Genomic DNA, 21,695 nt, shown 5'->3' on the forward strand with positions numbered 1-21,695 from the left:
CTTCTTCAGTTCTGACAGAATAGTGGGGAATGGAAGGTTTATATCCTTGCAGATATCTGGCCATTTGCATCCTTTGAAAGGGTTATTGAAGTACTTGGAGGTTTATCAGTGTCCTCAGGGTCACCTGAGTAGTGCTCCTGGTCCAGTGCATTTTTTTCCTCTGGAAATCCATTCCCACACCATTCAAAGGGTGCTCATCCCAAATTGTATAGCTAAAAGTCTGTAGAGATTCTCAGTCATCCAGGTGAGGTTGTCCCAAAGGTGCTTTTTCTGGAGGCAACTGGACTTTCTTATATTTTCTTTGAAGACATTTCGCTTCTCATCCAAGAAGCTTCTTCAGCTCTGACAGGATAATGGGAAACGGAAGGATTTATCTCTCTTGCAGACAGCTGGTGTTTATTAAAAGCGAAACATCTTCAAAGAAAAAATGAAGCCCAGTTTGCCTTAGGAAAAAGCACCTTTGGGACAACCAGGACACGGAGGACTGAAAATCTCTACAGACTTCTTCAAGTCATATTACCAGTAGTTCTCACTTGGCAACTACCTTGGATGGCGGCTATTCACGTAGACCTTTGTGACCAATGCCCTCATTTACAACCCTTGCAGGTCTGTAAAGCAAAGGAGAGCCGAAATAAAATCACAATGTTGCACTTAGCCACTGCTTCACTTAATGTCGGCCCTGACTGTGGTTGCCAAACAAGGACTAACTGTAATAGGCCGAAGCAGATTCAAGTAAGTTTTGAATCTGGAAAGTGAATCTTTAATGAAATATTCTGGTATTTTCAGGTTACTTTGACAAAGTGTCTATATGCACAACTGGTTCAACAGACATTTGTACCAGACAAACGGAGTGGCTACGCGTTACCTCCTCGTTCACACCCTCAATACAAAGCCTATGAATTAGGCATGAAATTGGTAAGTATCTGCCTTGACCCTTGATATTTTTACAACAAAATATTAATTTCAAGATACACACACGTATACACACAAACAATGTAGAGGCACACAAGCAAACACAGGCAATCAAAGAACCAGAATCCATACACAAACTAAATTCATTAAAAAAATACATATAATAGAACTAGATAAGACCAATATGATCACGGCAGTATTCTGCAATTGCATATGTCCCCTTTGGCTGCCAGTCAAATATTATTAAATATATGTAATAGGATTTATTCAGGTAGCCAGGTGCTTCTGGCCTCAAGACGGTAATTGTCATACCGGAGTATCAACGTAAAACCAAGTGTTTTATTAATTTCACTTCCCCTGCTTTGCAAGAGGGAAGAGCTTTGCATGGTTACAATGGCCTGAGGATCTGCCTAAGGGAGGGCATTAATATAGGATCTAGAGAAGTATTTAAAGTGGGTAAGTTATTTTAAGTAATTTGTAAGGAAATCTCTTTTAGTTGGATATAAACATTTGGTTGTTTTAAAATAAAGTGTTTTGTTAGCTAATGTTAAATCAAAATCTTATTAAGATAATGTTCAATTTATCCCATTATTCAGCCTCTTTAAGTTGACAGCAACATACACATCATTCTCTAATACCCTGTTTCCCTGAAAATAAGACCTCCCTGGATAATAAGCGCAATCGGGCTTTTGAGCGCATGCACTAAAATAAGCCCTTTCCCGAAAATAAGCCCTCCCCTACAATATTTAAACACATATGCAGCCGGTCTCTGCCATTTCCAGGAAGGGGGAGGAACATGCCCCACAAGCACCTGCCATCCTTCCAGAATGCCCTCACAGAGGCCACTCCCGCAAATCCTAGCTACCACACCCCTTCTCTTAGTGGTGGCCGCAAAAAGAGCGGCAGGCCCAGCGACACTAGGGCTGGCAAGAGTGTGCCAGAAACAGAGACAGAACTCCTGGCCTCTCTGGGTCAGCTGATCTGCGGGCCAAGGTTAAAAGGCCTCCTGCAACTCAAAAATAATAAGACATCCTTGAAAATAAGGCCAAACGTTTATTTCAGGGATCAAAAAAAAAATAAGACCCTGTCTTATTTTTGAGGAAACACGGTATTCTATATTAATTCTACATCAAAAGAATGTAATAATAACTATAAATTTTCCCCTAAATATAGCAGGGCACCTCCCTTTGCAGTCATTTGGATTTTGACTCTAGTTTTCCCTAATTTATTCCAAATCATATTTTAAGGTATTTCATCTAAAGATTGTTCTCTAGCAGGTGGCAGCCCTAGCTGAGTTTAGTTAATTTTGACAAATAAGCCAGGTTAGACCTAGTTAATATTTGGATATGAGACCACCAGCTAGTTTTAGGGCTGTACATTGGATTAGGACTAAAAAGGAAAAGAAATCCATCGCAGAAAATGGCCACAGTAAACTACTTCTTTGTACTCTGTATAATTGCTAATCAAAGGTGGTGTTTCCACAGAGTGACCAGATATTAAAATACAATACAAAGCAAATGTCTTTACTTTGAAAATGTATTGCAACAATTCTAACATTAAGATGCGATTATTATGAGCTGGGATGGTGCACTGGTTAGAGTGCTGTACTGCAGGCTACTTCTGCTGACTTCTAGCTACCTGCAATTTGGCAGTTCAAATCTCACCAGGCTCAAGGTTGACTCAGCCTTCCATCCTTCTGAGGTGGGTAAAATGAGGACCCAAATTGTTGGGGGCAATAGGCTGATTCTGTAAACCGCTGAGAGCGGGCTGTAAAGCACTTTAAAGCGGTATATAAGTCTAAGTGCTATTGCTATTATACAATATTATACTATTTTTTCCCCCTCTATTGTTCACAGGCTCATGGCTTTGAAATTTTATGCTCAAAGTATAGTTCAGCTTCTCCTGATTCCAAGAAACAAATACTGAATATCCCATTATGGGAAAGCTTTCTCAGAGCTCTCCAGAAGAACAATTATTTTAAGGTGAGATGTGTATTATTTGGAAGAAAACAAACCTGCCTTAGCTCTTCAGTGAAATGGTCTGTTGTTCGTATAATGTTGCCACACTTTAAGCCATAGTCTAAATTTATATTTTAAAAGGAGCAATGTCCACACTACTCTGGGCTGTTAATATAATGGTGGGATATAAATCAAATAAAGAAATATTTATTCATTGCATATTCATAAACAAAATACCTTCATCTTTGCTATTCAAACAGGATAGTTTGCAATTCTCTCAGATGTTAGGATTCATTCTTCTAGGTCCGTGATGGCGAAAGTATGGCATGCGTGCCACAGGTGACATGCGGAGCCGTCTCTGCAGGCACGCAAGCCGTTACCCCAGCTGAGCTGTACCACGCATGCGTGCGCACCTCCCGCCAGCCAGCTGGTTTTTGGGTCTCTGCCATATATGCATGGGGGGTGGGGTGCATGCACTGGAGTCATGTGCACATGCGCAGGGAGGAGCACGGAGGGGTCCTCCCCCACAGCCCGTTTTTGGTCCCAGGAGGTTGCAGGGAGGCCTGCTAGGCCAAAAATGGGGCTCAGGGATGTCCGTGCATGCATGGGGGTGAGGGAAGCACAGGGCACCCATGTGGGGGGTGTCATGCACATTGCATTATGGGGGTGGGGACGTGCACGGCTGTTGCACACACATGTGCTTTTGGCACCCGACAACAAACAGGTTAGCCATCACTGTTCTAAGGTGTTTCTGAGCTTTAAAGGTGATTGTTAGGGGTATAACGAAACCATCCGGCTTCATGGAATGAAGCCATTTTTGGACTGTTTGGATTGTTAAATGTCTGTCTGCTTTCTGTTGACTGTAAGCATACGTGTTATTCCTTATATATGCATACACTCACAAACAAAGTTGGAGAAGTTCCAACTACTGAAATTTTTGATTGAAAGGTATTTTGGAATATTTTTTCCTAATAACCCAGTTCAACCCTTGTTTATATCACGAATGTTTATTAACTCCATTCAATCATGCCTTTGACAGGTTTATATCATTGTGATATGTACCATCACCTTCTTTAAAAAAAAACAATAGTTGGGTTGTAAACATGTCACAACAAAGTAGTAATGATTAGGGTTATGCAAAACCACTGAGTGGTTTGGTTTGACAAAGCTCATTTGTTTTCTTGTTGCAGGCATTTCATTATCAAACTATGCAATATCACTAGCACTGATAATGTTACCTAGTTTGGTAATGAAATGTCTAAAAGCCATCATACTCAGAGAGCATCAAGGACCCCACAGTTCAACCCTAAGCTACAAATGATCTCTTATATGTCTGATTTAATTGCAAACAGAAAAATATGTAGCTTCCTCAGGCCTTTTAGCAGCAAAACAACAACTTTTGTGCTTTTGCAGAAAGTGTTTCACCATCTTGGTATAATATATTGTAATTGTAGGTGAACAGATTTTTGTATATTCCTTTGTGGGTCTCTGACTTAAGAAGCCTACATTGACTATTGTTTTGTTTTTTTCAAAGGGCGAAATAGAAGGGTCAGCTCAGTATCTTCTTCAGTTGCAAATGGCAGAAAACTATTTTCTACAGACTCTAGCAGGCTCAGAAAGGTGAGATAAAGTCGGTTGCATTTTAATTTTCTTGGATTGGTATTGCTAATCTCTGTGAATGATTAAATGTGGAAACATAAGAAAGTATTACTCCTGCTGGCTTAATACACTACCTATGGGTGTTTCTAGATTGTATTGTTATCTGATCAATGTTTCTCCCCCAAAGGAAGATGTGTGGTCTTCTAGAAATCAAGGTAAACAGTAAAAAAAAAAAACACTGACATTTTGAATTTGACTCCGATGCAGAACACAGTTACTTTTGTAACCGTCTGAGAGAAAGCCATACGAAACTCAATTGAGTTTATTCATTTGAAATATAATACTGTATTTGAAAAGATATAGAATTAAAATGAATAAATGTATTAAAGCCATGCTATAATCTGTTATATTTATCTGTTGTGATTTATAAGTCCTGAAACGATTAGAAATGTGGTTCAGAAAGGATATTTTCATAGATAACCCTCAATTGGGACAATGTCCAATCCCAGTCAAAAAGGAACACAGAATACAGAATAACAGAGTTGGAAAGGACCTTGTAGGGCATCTATTCGAGCCCCCTGCTCATACAGGAGACCCTATGCCATTTCTGACAAATGGCAGTCCAGTCTCTTCTTGAAAGCCTGCAGTGATGAAGCTCCTACAACTTCTGAAGGCAACATCTGTTCCATTGGTTGACTGTTCTCACTGTCAGAAAATTTCTCCTTATTTCTAGGTTGAATCTCTCCCTGATCATTTGCCTTCATTGTACCTTGTCAGGCCTCAGGTGCTTTGGAAAATAGGTTGTCCCTCTCCTCTCTGTGACATTTATATTTATAGAGAGGCCATAAAATAATTCTACATCATGTTACAATTACAATCATAGGAGTAATAGTACGTTTATAGCTATAAAAATCCTAAACCTCCTATCTAATTTTATTAATCAGGTTTACACAAAAGAGTCCTACCATCTATCTTTTCTAACTCCTGTTCTCATAACTATTTCAGTCAGTCAGTCTTAGATCTATTGAATTCTATCAATTATTTTAAACTATTCTTGAGCCATGTGGTGGCCTAGAGGTGGAGCTCTCACCTCACAATCAGAAGCAAATATTTCTCTCTGGATGCAATGAGTAATTGCTTGTGAATTCCATGTAGGTGTCAGGAAGGGGATCAGGGCAGTAAATGCTCAGCTATAGGCGCCCTGACCCCACCCTAAAGCAAGGGATTGCAGGGTCACAAAGAAAAATCCTAAGCTATTCTTAGTGTTGTTTTCAGTAACTAATTATAATGTTACTGTGTTTCCCCCAAAATAAGACACGGTCTTATTTTCTTTTGCCCCACGAAATATGGCTTTGGGCTTATTATGGGGGGGGGGGGGGGCTTATTGTTTTGGGGTTGCCGGGCAGCTGCTCCCTTGCAAACTGGCTCCCAAAGAACCAGGCACAGCCACGGGCGAAGCAACCATAAGGTGACCACGCTCACGAGCAGCTGCCTGGCAAACCCCCTCTCCAGCCAGGCAGAGTGCCATTCACTAACCTAGGGGGTATCTCTAAGACGCCAAGGCACGTGGCGCTCTGCCTGCTCCCCAGCTCCCGCAACTTGGCACATTAGGGGTACCCCCTAGGTCAGTGCATGGAGCTCTGCCCGGCTGGAGAGGGGGGTTGCACGAGTGCCTGTTCTGCCCCCAGCAAGCAGGCCTCCCACCCTCACCATGCCCTGGGCCAGCTCTCCCTGCAACCGCCGCCACCGCCACACTCCGAGCATAACTACTTCTCCAGCTTCCAAACTTCAAAACCCAGCTGCTGAGTCTTCTAGCAGCGGCCGCTCTTAGAGTGCACTCTATGGTTGTGGGCAGTCTTCTAGCAGCCAGCTCACAACCATAGAGCGCACTCCTAGAGCGGCCGCTGCTGGAAGGCTCAGCATCCAGGTTTTGGAGTTTGGAAGCTGGAAAAGAAGTTATGCTCGGAGCACAGTGGCGGTGGCACCCTGGCCCTGCAGGGAGATCAGGGAGAAGTGCTCGCGCAACCCCCCTCTCCAGCCAGGCAGAGTTCCATGCACTGACCTAGGGGGTATCCCTAATGTGCCAAGCCGCAGGAGCTGGGGGGCGGGCAGAGTGCCACGTCACTTGACGCCTTAGGGATACCCCCTAGGTCAGTGAATGGCGCTCTGCCCAGCTGGAGAGGGGTTTGCCGGGCGGCTGCTCATGAGCGTGGTCACCTCATGGCTGCTTCACCCCTGAGGCTGTGCCCGGCTCTTTGGGAGGCCGCTCGCAAGGGAGCAGCCGCCCGGCAATTCCCCCCTCCGGCGAGGCAGAATGCCACTCTCCAACCTAGTGGTATCCTGAAGGCTCCAAGCAACGTGAGCGCCTTTCTCCCTCCCCCCCGGCTCCCGTGGCTTGGCGCCTTCGGGATACTGCTAGGTCGGTGAGCAGTGCTCTGTCTGGCCGGAGGGGGGGGGGTTGTCCAGGGGGCTTATTTTCGGGGGTGGGCTTATATTTTTGCCCACCCGAAAAATGTGGCAAGGCATTAGTTTCAGGACAGGTCGTATTTTGGGGGAAACACGGTATAACCCAAATTACAGCATTAGAAACTATAACAACGTTTATAGCAAATTATGATCCTGGTCGTGAAAATGATATTAAGTTTATGATTGGATCAGTTGTGGAAAAGTAATTCTAAACATGGCTGGTTCAATACTTTTCATTCTGTATTTCGGTGTTGTGTTTCTTTTAATAGCTCAGTTGCCGTTAGCCCAGGAGAAGAAATTCTGACGATATTAAAACAAAATTCCTTTAATTTGGAGGATTTGAAAAAGAGCTCAGACGTTCTACCTCCAGAGGATGGTAAGTAGTGGGAGAGGTTTAAAAATAATGATGAGAGTTCCAGAAACATGTAGATGTTTTTTATTTTATTCATTGATTTTTATTTTTCTTCCTCTTTTGGCCATCCTAAAGGAATGAAAATGACATTTCATTAAGTACTTTGAGGCAGGGCCCCCCCAATTCGCAGCCTGGTACTAGGCCGCAGGCTATTAGGAATTGGGACGCGCAAGAAGCAGGCAAGCGCACAAAGCTCCATTCGTGCAAGTGATCCCCACGCCTGCTGCTACCAGTCCACAGAGCCTAAAAGCTTGGGAACAGCTGCCTTAAGGGTATAACCGTATTTTTCAGACTATAAGACGCATCAAGATTTTGAAGAGGTAAATTTTTAAAGAAGGTTTTTGCACTCTGCAAGCCTCCCAAACCCTCTGCATGCCTCATCTTTTGTGAAAGTGCTTCTGGGGGCTGAAAGTGCTTCTGGGGGCTGGGGGGGCAAAAACAAGCAAAAAACGCCCCATTTTTGCTGGTTTTTGCCCTTCCCAGCACCCAGGAACACTTTGCAGGCCTCCCAAACCTCTTCACGTCCATTTTTGTGAAGGGAACGGGGTTTCAGGAGGCCAAAAATTCTGTATTCAGTGTATAAGATGCACTCAGAATTTCACCCTCCTTTTTGGGGGGGAAAGGTGCATCTTATACTCTGAAAAATACGGTAAATACCTTTCTTCTTAGTGAATAATGAGAATAGTGTTTGAAGCGCTACAGCTGAGATTAATCAAACGTATGGGATAGTGATTTTTTTTAAAGTATCTAATTACAATCCCAGGACCATCCTATATTGTAATTGAGAGTTAGTTGCCAAGGACCCACATCATGATTGCATGATTGTGTGGCAGTTTCAGTAGCATATGAGGACCTAATAGTAGGAAACTTGTGTTCAGTATAAGACAGATATGCAAACTCTGGAGAGTATTCTGACGATTCCGAATTTGGCATTTAGCAACATGGCTTCATTCAGACTTATCGTATTTTTCGGAGTATAAGATGCATCTTTTTCTCTCAAAAGAGAGGCTGAAAATCTGGGTGCGTCTTATACACTGAATGCAGCATTTTTTTGCCTCCTGAAACCCCGCCTCTTCACCAAAATGGCCACGCAGAGCCTGTATGAGGCTTTTAGAGAGCTCCTGGGGGCTGGGGAGGGCAGAAAGGAGCAAAAGACGGCCTCTTTTTTGCTCAATTTTACAAAACAAAAAAACAAAAAACCCAGCCCCCCAGGAGCACTCTAAGCTTCCTAAAGGCTATCCATGCCCCCCCTTTTTAAACAAAAAACGGGCCGGTTTTTGCCCCACCCCCACCAGGAGCACTCTGCAAGCTCCCTAAAGACTACTCATGCCTTTGGAGGGGGAAACGGGTTCGTTTTTGCAAAAAATGGGCCGTTTTTGGGAGGTTTGCAGCGTGCAAAAACTCCCCCCCCCCCACTTTCAAAATCTTGCTGAGTCTTATACTCCGGTGCATCTTATACTCCAAAAAATATGGTGTCAGCTCTCTCACAATTTCTGCAAAAAATTAAAAGCTCTTTTGGACATTTCATCTTTTCCTAATATATAGGCAGCTGTTTGCAACTTTCACATATGTTTTCTTTTTTACAGGCAGTATTATTAATTATGTGTTTATTATCTATAAGCCACTCAGAGTCACAGCAGGCAGCTTTATAAATTTGTTTACTAAATAAATAAATCAAAAGCTCACACTACATGCTTCTCTCTTAGATGACACTTGGCTGGAGATTTCTCCAGATGCTCTGGATCAGATTCTGAAGGAGACATCTGGCACAAATAAATCTGCATGTGCCTCAGAGGAAAAGCAGAACTATGACTTGACTGAGGTTGCTGAAAGCATGAAGGCTTTCATATCCAAAGTCTCAACATACGAAGGAGCAGAAATGCCACGGTAGGTTAGTTATATAACATGCTTCCATATAATGTAATAATTTCTGTATGGGTCAATCATTTTCAAATAATGTAAGCCAAATTTGTGAAAAGATCAAATTTGTACAGTATCTGTCAAAAACAATGTTACTTGGTAAAACAACTTTTTAAGTATTCACAAAATCATTGGCATAAATTGCAAATGCAACTTTTCCTTAGTTTCCTGAAACGGAACTTCATTTGAACCTGCAAATTTCTGGCAGAAAATCAGTGGTAAAACTCATTCGACATAACATGTAGAAAATAACCAGAATAAAATAATTTGATACAGAACAGTGGTCCCCAACCTTTCCACCTTGGCAGCCAAACCCGGCGTGGGGGAGTGTGCGAGTAGCAGGTGCACCCACACAGCTCCATTGGTGTAAGCGGTGGGCACACCCTCCACTTACGTGAATGGAGCTTTGTGGGCAGAGGGCACTTGCGCGTGGCAGCACTTGTGTTCACATGCGAAACTCCCCTCATGTGAGTGTGCTTGTGCTTTCAGGCGAAGCTCCATTCACATGACCGAAGACCGAAGACTGCTTGCATGTGAGTGCCCTCCACTCACACGAGTGGAGCTTCACACTTGCCCATCACTTGTGCAACCCAGTTTCGATCAGGCTACAGCCTGGTACTGGGAGAGGGCTTGGGGGCTTCTGATGTAGAAGATCTATACATCTGCCTGATTCAGGCAAATTATATAACAGCAAAGAATTACTGCATGTTTACTTTAATTAAATCTTTAAATATCTCTCTCTCTCTCTATGTATAAAATGTGTGTGTGTTCCAGCATAACTCTGGAACGCCTTGAGCAATTTCAACCAAATTTGGTACACTGATGACTTACCCTCTGGAAACAAATATTGTGGGGGTAAGGCACCCCTCGGGGAGAGATGTTCTGTTAAGATACAGCCTGTTGTGCCTTAAAATGGCTTCTGCCGTACTGCCGTAAAATGGCTTCCACTGTACAGCGCAGGGGAGTTGACATAGTAACGGCTTCACAGTACTCCACAAGGGGGATCCCTCTAGTAAGGGGGAAAATCCAACATTAAAAATTACGCTTGGTCCGGGATTATTTTTGAGGACAAATGTATGGATAAATAAATACCCGGGCAACGCCAGGTTATCAACTAGTAGCAATTAAATAATGTATCTGTTCTAAATGCAAGTTTGCTCAATCCTACTGCCACAATGATAGTGATGATTAACCCTTATTTTTAATTGTGGCTTATATTTAAACATAATATTTAATATTTAAAAATAATATTTATGTGATCAATATTTATTTATAAAAATCTTTTCTCATCTGCATAAGGAAAACATGCTGCAGTTCCATGCTGATTATTTTGTTAGAGGCCTATCTAGACATTCAAAAGAAAAGGGGGGGAATTTTCACCAAATCAAAAGTGCATTTTGATTACTCTGTTCTAGAAAGGAGAGGCAAAGGGGTGAAGAAGTCATTCTGTCCACAGAAATTGCTGCTGATTCTAAAAAATCATTTCTAAAGTCTTCTGCATTATATCATTATTTCGAAAACCAACAATATAAAATATAATGACGAATTCTTAACTTTCAGGTCTTCCGCTAAGGGCCCTGTCAGTTTTGATGTTGACTCCTTCGCAGAGGCTTTGGATAATATCCTGGGTGAGTTGCCTGGATCAGGCCAAGGGGATTAGCAGAATCAAGTGGTTTGAGATTAAAGTTTCCCTTCCATCTGTCCCGGAGTGACACATACGCACTGGTTTTGGATACCTCCCTTTCTCTCTGCCCAAGTATCACTTGCTTTTAGTCTTATTCTGACACCATTACTGTGTTGCTTCTAGGGCCAAATTTAGAGGAGCTGGACTCTGATGACTTAGAAGAAGAAGAAGAATTTGAATTCTTAGATAGCGACGAAGAGAGTGATTTAAAAGCTGATTCTCAAGGAGATACAGCATCTTGGAATGAAACCACCGAAAATCTCCAAACATACATGAATGAAATGGATAACGAATTGTCATCCACTACTATTGGCAGAAGCTTTACCAGTCAGAAGAAAGGGGTACGTTTAAACTTATACCATCTTTCTGGTGACTTAAGAGGTTGCGGCCTGCGGAGCTGGCAGCAGATTCGGACAGCAAGGAGGCTGGGGAGGAACATGGGCCAGTCCTGGAGACTAGGGAAGGCTCTGATGAGGGTTCTGTGTCGGAGGCAGAGAGGGGGGCAGAGTCATATGCCAGTTATCAGCTGCCTTCAGAGGCAAATATCAGTGAGGAAAACGAACAGCTGGAGCCTGTTCCCATTGTGTGCATGCACAAAATTGCCAGACGAAGGGAACAGCTAAAGAACAGGGGTTGACTTGGGAGTAAGGCCACAGGTGGGCGATGAATGGCCCCTCCCAGAGGAAGTAAAAGAGGAGCAAAAGGGGAGTGGAGTTTGCAGGAGACAATTAGTTCACTTAATTGGTTCGTGACTCTCTGAGACTCTTTGCCAAGTTTTGCAGGTATCAGCCTGCCAGCTCCCCAGGCCAGATAAGGTCTGTGACTGTAAATCCTCCCTTGAGGATTTGAATGAGCAGAATTCACAGTAAATTAATAAAAGGAGTTTTTGTCAGAATGAGTTTGCTTCATGCTCTTGGGAAGCCTCAGTCAGAACAGAAGGAATGGCTGTTAGGATTATTATTTTTTTCCTGTAAGTCAGCTATAATATGAAAACACATAGCATTTGAGGGTTTTTTTTTCATTCTAAATGACATCTGAGTCTAGTGTTAACAAAAATGCCTTACATTTTCTTATATTGTTTTATTTAACATAGGAGAGATCTGGTAAAGTATTTCCACATGAAGACCCTAACCCAGATTTGAAAGGCAATCAAAATAAAGAAGATCCTGATACAACACCTGTGGACATTGATGTGAACCTTGTAACTAACTTGTTGGAATCCTATCATGCTCAAGTTGGATTAGCAGGACCTGCTTCTAACATTCTGCAGAGCATGGGAGTGCATTTGCCAGATAATACTGACCAAAAACCTCACTAGCAATTCATTGATGCAATACATTGGTTTCCTCGTTTAAAGGATACATTGCTAAGTAAAAGCATTATTATTTTTTAACAAAAACACCCTTCTCCGAAGATGCTTTTGCAGGCAGATTTGAATCATTTGGAATATCCTTCTCAACGACTTAACCATCTGGTGGAATCTGTTTTCTGAAATAATTGTAAAGCGCCGAGAAAATGGACTCTTGCAAATATTTTTGAAATCCATTTTATATTCATTAAAATACTTGGAATTTTCTTGCAAACATCTTGATTTTTTTTTAAAACAACAATGTCTAATGAACAACTTTTCAGCAATCGGAATATGTTGAAGTAATATACAGGGTGTGATACATATTGTGAGATATATTAAAATGAAGCGATACAGCAAAACAAGTATAAATATAAACAGTTCAACATACAGGGAAGCAAATGAGTGTTTTAAATGCCTGAAACACAATGCTCAGCATTCAAGAAGGGAAAGGTATTAAATATTTTACAGATGCCTCCAAATTAGCAGTATTCCAAATAGCACCATCAGGAAGAGACTGCTTTTTAGCCTTCTGCGCCATTTTTCTTTAAGCGCCAAATTTCCTGTTGTGTGTTAGGGACCCACATTGCATTAATTTTGCAATTAACCATGGCCTCTAATCAAGTGAAGGGTGGTAATATTGGTGTGAAGAAGGTTTTAAAGGAAATTGAAATTGAAGTGAAGGAGGAAATTATTGAGAAATGTGAGCATGGTGTGCATGTTATGGATCTTGCTGCAGATTACAAGAAATAGAAGTCTATGATCTTGACTATTTTGAAGCAGAAAGTTTTGAAGCAGAGGCTATTAAAGCAGCTAACGTTGCAAGGAGAGTGACAATTATAACCAAGCAGAAGCCTCAGGTGCTGGAAGAGGTGGAAAAACTATTGTTAGTATGGTTGAACAAAAAGCAACTTGCAGGTGATAGCATAAGCAAGGTGATCATATGCGAGAAGGCTTGGAAGATATATGGTAATTCTCCATGGTATCGACGGGAGAGTCCAGGATGGGTTATTCTAGCCTGATAGCTCATTGCCTGAATTGAAGGTCTGAAGACATGCCTCCCTGGTAACAGTCCTCAGTCTTTCAATTCAGTCTCAGCTCTCAGGAAGGCTTTTTCTTGAGCTCCAGTTCAGCTAAGTGTGTTTATTATCAAACTTCTCCTTTACTCCCTGGATAGGATTCTAATTAGAGACCTTTGTAAAAGCCCTGGGAGAGGCAGTTTGTTGTGCTGCGCGCTTAGCACCATTGGTGCCTTAGACGGGCTTTCACAGCCTCATTTCCAAGCACCAACAGTTTCTCGCTTGCTTTGACAGCTCTCACCGTTTTACACCATCGGCAAGAGGCAAGGTTTTTATGACTAGTGATAAAGGGCACCTTAGAATTGTCAGCGGATGGGGGTTTCCAGCAGTGATGTCATAGCAGAGCAAGTGAAGGAATGATAGCTCCGTACACTTTGCTCAATTTTTTTGTTGGAGATCCTGAAAAGGACGACGTCAGAGCCGGACGGTGCGACAGGAGAGGGGAAACTCGGGGGATGTTATGGAGATAGGCAATCTCCCAAACGGATGAGAGAAACCCCTTGAAGCCAACGGAAAAGAAATCGGTGCCTATGGCCAATTCAGAGCTATGATGACCGCAAATGAGGAAGAGAATATAAAGCAACAGGATAACATCAGAGAAGGAAACAATGGTAAAAGATTTATAGACAAGCAGGTGAGCTAGAAATTTGAGGCTCATAGGAGTCGAGCTGAGACGCAGCCCAAATTCAGCAGCGATGAGAGAAAGAGCACACAAGGATATCTTTTAGCAGCGGAAAAGATCAGGAGTAAAAAGACAAGAGAGAAGGAGGGAATGACCGTTGGCTTACCTGAATGGTTGTTATCTAGGCACTAAGGGAATGTCCAAGCATGGTTAACTTCAGCTTGCTGCCCAAGGACTGAGTTTAAATTTTTAGTGTAGCCACGCCTCCTGCTCCCTTTGGAGGTCAGTTTGAAAAACGAGGTGAAGTCCAGAAGGATGTCGAAGAAAGTGAACTACTGTGTTTCCCCGAAAATAAGACATGCCCTGCTAATAAGCCCAATCGGGCTTTTCAGAGTATGCACCATAATAAGCCACTCCCCCGAAAATAAGCCCACCCCAAACTATTTTAAGTGCATGTGCAACCGGTCCCCGCCATTACCACCGATTGCTTTATATGCAAACAACCAAGGTGAGGAGGAGAGACCAGAGTGAGGAAAGGGGGGACATGCCACACACACCCCACAGCCCTTGCCGTACCTACCGGTACAGTTTGCCAGGCAAAAAAAGGGCCCACCGCAAAAAGAGCGGCAGGCCAGCAATGCACTTCAAAAAAACCTGTTCCCTCCCATGCAAAAAGAGCCCAACACGCTTAGCACTCTGTTCCCTCCCACACAAAGAGCCTGCCGCAAAAAGAGCGGCAGCGCAAGCAATGTGCTTCAAAAAAACGCTCCCACCCATGCAAAAACAGCCCGTTCCCTCCCACACAAAAAAGAGTGGCAGGCCAGCAATGCGCTTCAAAAAAAACCTGATCCCTCCCGTGCAAAAAGAACCCAATGCGCTTCGCACCCTGTTCTCTACCACACAAAAAGAGCTTGCCGCAAAAAGAGCGGCAGCACAAGCAATGCGCTTCAAATAACCGCTGCTCCCTCCCATGCAATAACAGCCCACCTTTCCCTCCCGCGCAAAAAGAACCTGCCACAAAAAGAGCAGCTGCGCAAGAAATGCGCTTCAAAAAACCCATGTTCCGAACTTCCGGCGGATGCCACCAGGGCAAAGGACGCTCCCTTTAGAGCGTCCGATCTACAGCTGATTGTTTCGCCGATTTCCAGGGGCGAAAATCCTCTGCTCCGAGCAAAGAGGCGGAGGAGAGCTTTTTCGGGCTGGGTTGAGCCCGTTTGGACCCTCCAGGAAGGAGGTAGAAGCGGTGCTCCCCAGGTAGCCCGAGAGGAAGCTCCAACAGCTGGATCCCCCTGCTTTGCAGGGCAAGCTCTGGAAGGCACGTCTCCGTTTACATTGTTGATTGGTGCTGAATTGTAACGGACAGACTGAGACTGAAGCGGTGGCTGCAAGTATTTCTGGGTTTTTTTTTTCTGCTTTCTCTTATTATTCTACAGCTTTATAACAAAGACTTTCACTTTGGGGGGGGAAAAAAACGGAGAACTTTTTCCTTTTAAAATGGCTACTTTTCTTTTTCTGCTTCTTCTCCTTAATTGACTCTTACTGAAACCTTATACAACAGTGCCATCTGGTGGTAGGAATTGAAAAGAAAAGAGGATTTTTTTTTTTTGACTTGCTTGGCGCCTTGGCAAGTTATGGCTGTACAGAGAGGTACCAAGCCTAAGGGCACCTCCTCTCCTTTACAACAATCTCAGTTGTCCTTATTGACACAACCTCAATCTCAATCCCAAAATCCACCACCTGCAGCAATTACCAATAAAGAAATATTGGATACTTTGAACATTAAGTTTGGTAATGTGGAGAAAAATATGTTGGATTTGAAACAACAAATGAGAAGCCAACAGGACCAAATGGATCAAATGAACCAAACTATGGAAGAGATGAGGGATCAGGCAGCTCGGGCTAATCAAGATATTAGAAATGATGTTGCTTCTGCCCTTTCTGGACTGGCTGTAAATTTGGAATTCCTGGATGATGAGGTTAAAGAGACTCAGAAGGATGTTGGAAAATTGGAATACCGGGCAGACAAGTTGGAAGAGAGGGCGGATAGAATTGAGCTTGAGCAGTTGCTATTCCAGTACAAGCAGTTAGAGGCTGTTTTGCGGGTAAGGGGTTTGCCAGAGGATAAAGACAGCGGGAAAGGAGAAGATTTGAGGGTGATTTGCGCGGAGGCTTTTGCCCCCCTTCTATAAGTGGATCCAAAAGAGATTCCGGTTCCGGCGGCAGCGGCGACGGGCAGCTCTTTGCCCGCTCCGGCTCTCCGGTGGGCTTCCCCACTCCTTGGGGGGCACAGGACACCCCACAGAGGGGTCCTGCCGGAGGGGCGGCATCGCGGGGAGCTCCTGCAGCGGCGGCGGCCGGCGGGAGATCTCTCGCGCGCCCAAGGCACCGGGGAGCTAGCTCGGAGGGCGCCTCGCGTTTCTGCGCCTCGCGCCTCGCTAAAGCCGTCTGGAGAATGAAGCAATTGAAGGAAGCAGCTGCGGTGCGGTGAGGTTGCTTCTCTCTTCATGCCCTATTTTGCACGAAGAATTAGTTATAAATTAACTTTAAAATAACTTTCGGAGTATTCTGGAGGCGCGGCTGGAGGGAGGGGGGTTTCCCCCCCCCTTGGACAAGCGGCTAGGAATAATTTTGCTCTCAGCCCCCGGGGAAGGAGGAGGGGGGAGAGCCAATGAATGAAGCCTCACCCAGGCTGAGATGATTTTCTTTTCAACTTAATTTTACTTTCTACTGTGATTTGTGGACTTTTGGAACTTTTTAAAAACTTTGTTATGCCTCTGTGCCCAAAACTGGCAGGGCAAGATGGCACACTTCCGTTGTCTTTATGAATTGTGAAACCTGACTCCACCTTTAAAATTCAGGCTTCCGGTCTTTGTCTCCGTGTCTCCCAGAGGAATCTCTTGTGGATTGGTATTTTTTTGAACTTTCTAGGGGAAACCTTTCATCTATTGCCAGACTTATTAGAGAGATTCTCTTCTGCCTGGTTCTTCTGCTCCCGGACCCCACCTGGCTACCCTTCTTTTCTAACTGTTTATCTTATATATGGACTGAATTTCTAATGTTATAAAGGATGGCATCCAAAAGACCACCTCCTGGGAAACCTGGCTTTGCCACGTCTGCTCCAACATCTGTAACATCCAGTCCAGCTACACAGTCAAAGATAACAGAACTGATGCAACCTAAGACTATAGAGATGGACTTTCAACAAATGCTTCAACAAATTTTACAGGGCCAGGAGGAAATCAAGAAACAGCTAAGGGAAATGAAAGATGAAATTAAAGAAAATCAAGCCCAAATTTATAAGAACTCACAGAGACTGGATCTTGTGGAAGGGGGGGTGGAGGAGGTGAGGGGGGGGGGTGGAAGCTGTGCAGAAAGGGAACAAAGATCTTGACATCCAACAGATGAAATTAGAATTTGAGAGAATGTCCTATTATCTTAGATTTCAAAATGTTATAGAAGAAGATGGGGAAAATATAAGGGACATCATGACAAATATTCTGGCTGATTACACACACAAAGAAAAACAACAGATGGGGTGGGATATAGACCTGGTTTATAGAGTGAACTCAGCTTATGCTAGAACACACAATGTACCCAGGGAGGTTCACATTAAATTCCTTAGAAAAAGCACAAGAGATGAAATTCTGGGTGTACAAAGGGGGCAAGCATTGACATATCATGATATGGAGATAACCATTCTGAAGCAGATCCCTAAGAAGATTAGAGAAAAAAGAAAAAAATATTCGCAATTAGCAAATAAATTATACCAGAAAGGGGTGTGGTTTAGATGGTTGATGCCTGAAGGTATGCTGATATTCTGGGAGGAGACAAGAATTAGAATCAATTCACCCATAGAGGCGCAGGCCTTTATGGAAAAAAACAAAACACTCCTAGAAAAAACACAAGACACTACAACGGACACGCAGGACACGGGAGGGGCCAGAGCTCTGCCAGTGGAGGGAGATGGGGCAATAGCAAGAAGACTCAGATCACAAAAATAAACAAGAAAATCACATTATTATAAATTGACCGAAAGTGAAAATGGAATTATATTTGGATTTTATACTGTAATGTTTAATTTGATTGAATTTAATAATAGAACTAATATGTTGATTGTAATCAATTATATACTAATGCATTATATATAAATGTATACTATGGGTATGGAGGGAGGGGGGCCTCACACATTTTGCAACTGCCAAAATTTGTATACCTGTCCATTTACCCTTTTCCCTATAAATCTTGAAAAACCAATAAAATTTTATTATAAAAAAAAAAAAAAAAATAGAGATAGCAGCCTCGGCACTTGCGTCAGTTGATAAACAGCTTGTGGAGAGACTGGAAGAAGCAGTAGGCTTGGGATTGGAATTTAAAGAACAGAGAATTACCAGAGCAACGGCAAAGAAAATGGAGAAGACTATACAGCAAACTTCGAGTACCTCTGTTGATGTACCTACACAATCAGAAGCCGTGGGAGGAGCAAGGCCTAAGAGATTTCCTACTGATATGAGGGCTATGCTTCAGAAGCTTCAAACTAAGCTTGACGATGGTCAGGCTGCTGACCTGGAATGTTAATGGACTTAATTCCCCACAAAAAAGAAGAAAGGTTTTCTATTATTTGAAACAGCATAAAAATGATGTAATTTGCCTTCAGGAGACGCATATTAAGTCTAGTGATCAAAAATTTTTGGACAATTGGAAATTGGGACAATGTTTTGTAGCCTCAGCTCCTGAAAAAAAGAATGGTTTGGTGCTGTATGTTAATAAAAGCTTGTCAGCTAATTTATTGGAAGCAGATCTGCAAGGGAGATATATTTTAGTGGAACTTATGGTACTGGATCAGAAAATACTACTTGTTGGGATTTATGCCCCTAATCAACAGCAGATGAAGTACTTTAAGGATTTGCAGAGGAGAATATCGGACTTGGACTACAAATCATTTGTTTTTATGGGGGATTGGAATGGGGTTATAGACACACAGATGGATAGATCTGGAGCTTCAACCTCAACTTGTAGAGGGCGGTTGCCTTCAGCTTTTTTTGATCTGAAGGATGAATTGGAATTAATGGATGTCTGGAGGCTCCGCAATGAGAAGGAAAGAGACTATACGTTTTTCTCGGACAGACATCAGTCTTTTTCTAGAATTGATTTTATGTTAATATCAAACGATTTGCTTTCTAGGATTAAAGATGTTAAGATTTTCCCGAGAACTATTTCAGACCACAGCCCGGTGATGATGGAGATACAGGACTTGATGACTCAACGAAGATCTTGGAGGCTTAATGAGGGATTATTTAAATATGATGTGAATGTGTTGGAGTGTAAGAAACAATTGAAAGAATTTTTTGTGCTTAACATGGATAAAGGCACCTCAACAGAGATAGTTTGGGACGCTAGTAAGGCTTATATGAGGGGCATATTGATCTATTTGAATAATAAGATTAAAAGGGATAGAGAAGCTAAATTGAAAGAATTGGAGAAGGAGATTAAGATTAAAGAGAAATTGCTGATATCAAGCCCTCAAGATAGGTCAATTTATACTACTATTAAATTGTTGAAAGGGCAGCTGAACATGTTAGTGGCAGAACGGACTACAATACAGTTGAGATACCTTAAGCATAATACATTCTGTAATGCCAATAAGCCTGGGAGGTGGCTAGCTTATCATCTACGGAAAAGGAGAACTCAAAATATCATAGATAAGGTTGAGGATAAGGGTAAAATGGTTTATCTACAAAAAGATATTCAGAGGGTGTTCGTAGATTTTTATTCTAAGTTATATGCTAAGGATAAGATTACATTATCTGGTATAGTTAATTATTTATGACGGGCTAAAGTTCCACAACTTACATTAGAACAGAAGGAAGGGTTAGACCAGCCAATAACAACTGAGGAGATAAGGGAGGCTATTACTCAATTGAAGACTGGGAAGGAGCCTGGGACGGATGGTCTTACAGCTGTTTACTACAAGACCTTAATGGCAGAGATGGTGGAACCTCTTAAAAAACTTTTCATGGAAGTGATGGTCAATGGAAAGATTCCCCCATCTTGGAAAACAGCTTTTATTTCTCTGATACTTAAAGAAGGTCAGGAGGGATCACAACCAAAGAATTATAGACCTATTTCTTTACTTAATGTAGATTATAAGATATTTGCAAAGGTATTGGCTAATAGATTAATGCCGATACTACAGCAAATTATTCATCCAGACCAGACTGGATTTATATCAGGTAGATTTATGAAGTATAATGTAAGATATGTACTGGACCTTATGGAATATTTAGAAAAGAATAGCCAATACCCAGCGGCTTTGATATTTTTGGATGCTGAAAAAGCTTTTGATCAAGTACACTGGCAATTTTTGATTGAGGTACTGAAGAAGATGGGTATGGGTAGGTATTTTTTACAAGCTATTAGAGCTATATATCAAGAACAGACAGCTCGGTTGATAATAAATAATACTTTAACTACAGATTGTAAAATAGAGAAAGGAACTAGACAAGGATGTCCCCTATCTCCACTTATATTTGTATTAGTATTGGAAATATTGTTGAATAGGATATGTCAATCTACAGAGATTCAAGGTGTTCGGATTAGGCATCATGAATATAAATTGAGAGCTTTTGCTGATGACCTAGTTCTTACTATCTCGAAACCTATACAATCTATTGAACCGTTATTACACGAGATTCTGGATTATGGGGCGGTTTCGGGGTTTAAGGTGAATTATTCTAAGACAAAAATGTTGCTTAAGAATATGTCTAGTACTCAAGCTGAACGACTCCAGCAGTTATCGGGTTTTGAAGTAGTTAAAAAAGTTAAATATCTGGGGGTTTATTTAACAAACTCTAATACAAAACTTTATAAAAATAATTATGAGCTGCTTTGGCATAAGGTTCAACAAGAAATGGCCTCGTGGAGGAAACTGAAGCTGTCTTTCTTAGGAAGGATAGCTGCGGTTAAGATGAATATACTTCCGAGGTTTTTATTTTTGTTTCAGATGATACCAATAATTAAAAGAGAGGCTACTTTGTTAGAGTGGCAAGGGGACATAAATAAGTTTATATGGGATGGGAAAAAACCCAGAGTTAAGTTGAAGATTATACAAGATGTGCGGGAGAGAGGAGGATTGAAAATGCCTAATCTGATGTTGTATTATGATGCAGCTGTCCTGGGAGCAATTAGTAACTGGATAAATATGACGGAGGAGAGAATTCTTAATCTAGAAGGATATGATCTGCTTTATGGTTGACATGCGTATTTAATGTATGGTAAAAAGCAGGATTTTGTTTTTAGAACGCATATATACAGGTCTGCGTTGTTAAGAGTCTGGAAGAAGTATCAGCCAAATATGCAATGTAAGATTCCTGACTTTCATCTACTGCTAGACTGACTAAAGAAATCCCCATCTGTTTGGATCCTCTGCCTTCTGGATTCGCCTGCCTGCTCTACTTCTCCAGCTGCCCAGTCTCTATTTTGACAGACTTCCTTGTTTTAAAAACCATGCCTCCAAAAAGACCACCTCCTGGAAAGCCTGGATTTGCTACTTCTGCCCCAACGTCTGCAACGTCTAGCCCAGCTACACAGTCAAAGATAACAGAACTGATGCAACCCAAGACTACAGAGATAGACTTCCAACAAATGCTTCAACAAATTCTACAGGGCCAGGAGGAAATTAAGAAACAGTTAAGGGAA

At 42.3% G+C, this 21,695-nt stretch overlaps 1 protein-coding gene across 1 annotated transcript in view; it reads left to right on the forward strand.

Annotated features, from left to right (window-relative positions):
- Window positions 1–12,534, forward strand: part of ECD (ecdysoneless cell cycle regulator) — an 18,026-nt gene extending 5,492 nt beyond the window's left edge. The window contains exons 7-14 of the mRNA XM_081956185.1: window positions 787–915; window positions 2,769–2,894; window positions 4,405–4,490; window positions 7,205–7,311; window positions 9,054–9,234; window positions 10,828–10,895; window positions 11,075–11,292; window positions 12,045–12,534. Coding sequence (XP_081812311.1) covers window positions 787–915; window positions 2,769–2,894; window positions 4,405–4,490; window positions 7,205–7,311; window positions 9,054–9,234; window positions 10,828–10,895; window positions 11,075–11,292; window positions 12,045–12,269 — 1,140 coding nt within the window. The 3' untranslated portion in view covers window positions 12,270–12,534. The remainder of the gene's footprint in view (window positions 1–786; window positions 916–2,768; window positions 2,895–4,404; window positions 4,491–7,204; window positions 7,312–9,053; window positions 9,235–10,827; window positions 10,896–11,074; window positions 11,293–12,044) is intronic.
- The last annotated feature ends 9,161 nt before the right edge of the window (window positions 12,535–21,695 follow it).

This window comes from Natrix helvetica, assembly GCF_964273705.1.
Source record: "Natrix helvetica genome assembly, chromosome: 5".
Lineage (NCBI taxonomy): Eukaryota > Metazoa > Chordata > Lepidosauria > Squamata > Natricidae > Natrix > Natrix helvetica.